This window comes from Cariama cristata, unplaced genomic scaffold, assembly GCF_000690535.1.
Source record: "Cariama cristata isolate BGI_N322 unplaced genomic scaffold, ASM69053v1 scaffold22323, whole genome shotgun sequence".
Taxonomy (NCBI): domain Eukaryota; kingdom Metazoa; phylum Chordata; class Aves; order Cariamiformes; family Cariamidae; genus Cariama; species Cariama cristata.
The window spans coordinates 50,775-53,663 of NW_009610477.1; the positions used below are offsets into that span (position 1 = coordinate 50,775).

The following is a 2,889-nucleotide window of genomic DNA, read 5'->3' on the forward strand; positions in this document are numbered from 1 at the left end:
AAAGCAGACCATGTCCTCCCCTTATGAGGGTTCCCCATAGTTTAGCTGCATTTGAAAGGTTTGGAGTCTGAAAGAGGTAATCACTAGCAAGGTTTGAGCAACAGGTGCTTAGCACCAGTTAATAACAGCTGTCTAGAAATGATCTCAAAAAATAATCTCTTTATATATTTCTGTTGCCTGATTCAGGCATGCAAATTTATGCAGATACTGTGCCTGGGTATCAGATTCCTGGAATGCCTTTGGGACAGAGATGATGCTCATATCAGAGTCATGTAATTCAGAAGGTGGTGCTTGATCTTGGAAACTGGGACTCCTTACATTAGGACTTAGGGCTTTCAAAGCTATATGATATTTACAGGGAGATCTGTATTGGTGTATCATAATCAGCATGGTATAGATAGTAGATTATTACTTAAAGGGCCATCATTAATACATTAGCAAATCCTTTGTGCAAAAAGTTATGATGAAGAGGAAAGGTGGGCAGATTAGTGATTACAGTGCTACTCTGCTATTTGGAAGATGCTGAATCAATTCCCTGTTAGCCACAGCCTTGCCTAAGAAGAAACTTCATCTTCTTGTGCTTTCTCTGCAGAACTGGATTGAAACAGGTTTTTTTTTCCTCTAGTTCTCTAAGGAGCATTTTAAAATACAAAATGGCTAATAAATAGCAAACATGAAATTAAAAATAAAACTAATTATTTTTAATTGGTCTCATGGAAACAGACAAATTCAATAGTAATGCACACAAGCTCTCCATGCACAGAAGAAAAAAAAATTAATAAAAATCAATGAACAAAATGGAGACAAAGATCTGATTCAAATGCTATTCTTCAGAAAAGACCTGTGAACTTATAGGATATTAAAAATGGAACTCAGGTCAATGGCATCATATTGTTACAAAAGGCATGCTGAGATTTAGAAGTGAAACTGAAGCAATCTTTCTTTTACTTGATATTTCTTCTGAAGCCTTACCAAACTCTGTCCAGTTTGCTCATTACTATTTAGAAAAGATGTGGAACAACGAGAAGAGTCCAGTGCGAAGCATGATCAGAGGTCTAGAAAATACACTCTATGAAGAAGGATTATAGGAATTAGGGTTGATTTTCCTATTGAAAAAAACACTGAGTGGAACTGCAGGTTAGAAATCTCCAAATAAGTATTAGCATGGTGCAAAGAAAGAGGATTACCCTCAACATGTCTACAGTGAGCAGAAAAAGCTGTAAAAGCATTTAAATTGCAGCACAGGTTAGACTTCAGGACAAAGCCACCTGGATTGGAGTAGACTGCTTAGAAAGAAGATATGATCTGATTCTGGAGTATCTAACTTAGACAAGACATCTGCCAGGAATGATAACCATTACCTGCTTTGGGACAAAGTCAGGTTCTCATGGAGTTTGGAGGGTCTCTCCAGCCCTATCACTAGTACCCAGTTCAGGAACATTACTTACTGCTGTTAGGTGTTAATACAAAGTATCTCAAAATCCCATTCATCGAGTTCCCAGTCAATCAGAAATTGTGTGCAGAGGAACAAAAAAAAGCATATTGAACTGTTGTATGGTGAAACAGCTTTACCCAGTGAGTGGTAGGTTAGAAACTTCCATATTTCTTCAAAAGTTTTAAATGTCACCACTATTAGATCTTGATCACTATGAATAGACACCAGTCTGGCAGAGAGCTCCTAAAAAGACAAAAATCAAAACCAGTATTTTAATTACAAGTATACTAGACTCAAGCACAATTTCTCACTAGGTAACTCTTGTGCTAAAATGCTATGTATTAAGGATAAAAAGAGTCATCCAGGATTTTATCTGTATGTGATATCTGTTCTTTAACACATACCTACAAAATACAGTGAGCCCAGTTCTAATCTGACTTTTTCTTACCAATTGTACTAACAGTTCCAGTGAGTTTAATTTCAGAGGAATTAAGACCTCAGGACTGACCACACCAAGCGAGACTCAAGGCCTCTCTGGTTCAGACACATCTATGTATAGTGGCCAGTATTCTCTAATTAGAGTGTGAAAGCCAGGCAAGCATCTAGTGGTAATTTCCAAGAATACCCTCCTAGTACATAGGAATTTACAGCTTGGGAAATGCCTTTGGCATATGCACAGACATTGATATTAAATAGTGGAAGGTTTCTTTTTGTCTGTTGGTTTGGGGTTTTTGACTTAAAATTTCTCTAGGTCATTTGAAACACTGTAAATTTTTAGGATCCACAACATCCTACTGTAGGTTAGCCTCAGAGCTCTGTACGCATTTGAAAATGCATCTCCTTCTATGCATCTTTGAACCTCTACCTTGTAGCTTCAGTCTTGTTCCAGAGGAGACACTCAATAGTCATTCCCTAGTTCACTCTTTCTATGGTTAAGATAATTAAATATACTAGAGTATCATTTTTTAAAGATGCAGTAAGATCCTTTTCTCCTCATTTGTACTGGTTCGTGTGGTAGAGTGGCATTAAATTGAGCATTTAACAAAGAACAGCAATGATCATTGTAAGTGATAATGATGGATTTTATAAGGAATTTCAGAAATGCTAAAAGGGAGAACTGCATAAACCTTCAAATAACTGAAAAAATATATATACATTTTGATGGATTCTAACCAAAGAGCCGTAATATACAGTCTGGTTGCACTTTAGTTAGTAGCTTAAAAACAGGGCTCTCCAATGGTGCTGGCTACTGTCTTTCAGGGAAATACAAAGAACTGTGGCAATTTATGAGACAAGTATCTGAACCAGTATCTCAGAGAATAAATCAGATGCAAAGCTAACAGGTATAATGCTACTGTATCATTTCCCAGTACTGCACCCTTGCTCTTGTCACATAAAAATTGAAATTAATCTTAAAACAATTTAAGGAGTCATCAAGAAACTTATTCTAACTC

The 2,889-nt window shown here is 36.7% G+C and overlaps 1 protein-coding gene across 1 annotated transcript in view; it reads right to left on the reverse strand.

The window, feature by feature from the left end:
• SH3TC1 (SH3 domain and tetratricopeptide repeats 1) overlaps positions 1–2,889 on the reverse strand; it is a 26,962-nt gene that overhangs the window by 17,610 nt on the left and 6,463 nt on the right. Inside the window, exon 4 of the mRNA XM_009697904.1 lies at positions 1,573–1,678. Coding sequence (XP_009696206.1) covers positions 1,573–1,678 — 106 coding nt within the window. The remainder of the gene's footprint in view (positions 1–1,572; positions 1,679–2,889) is intronic.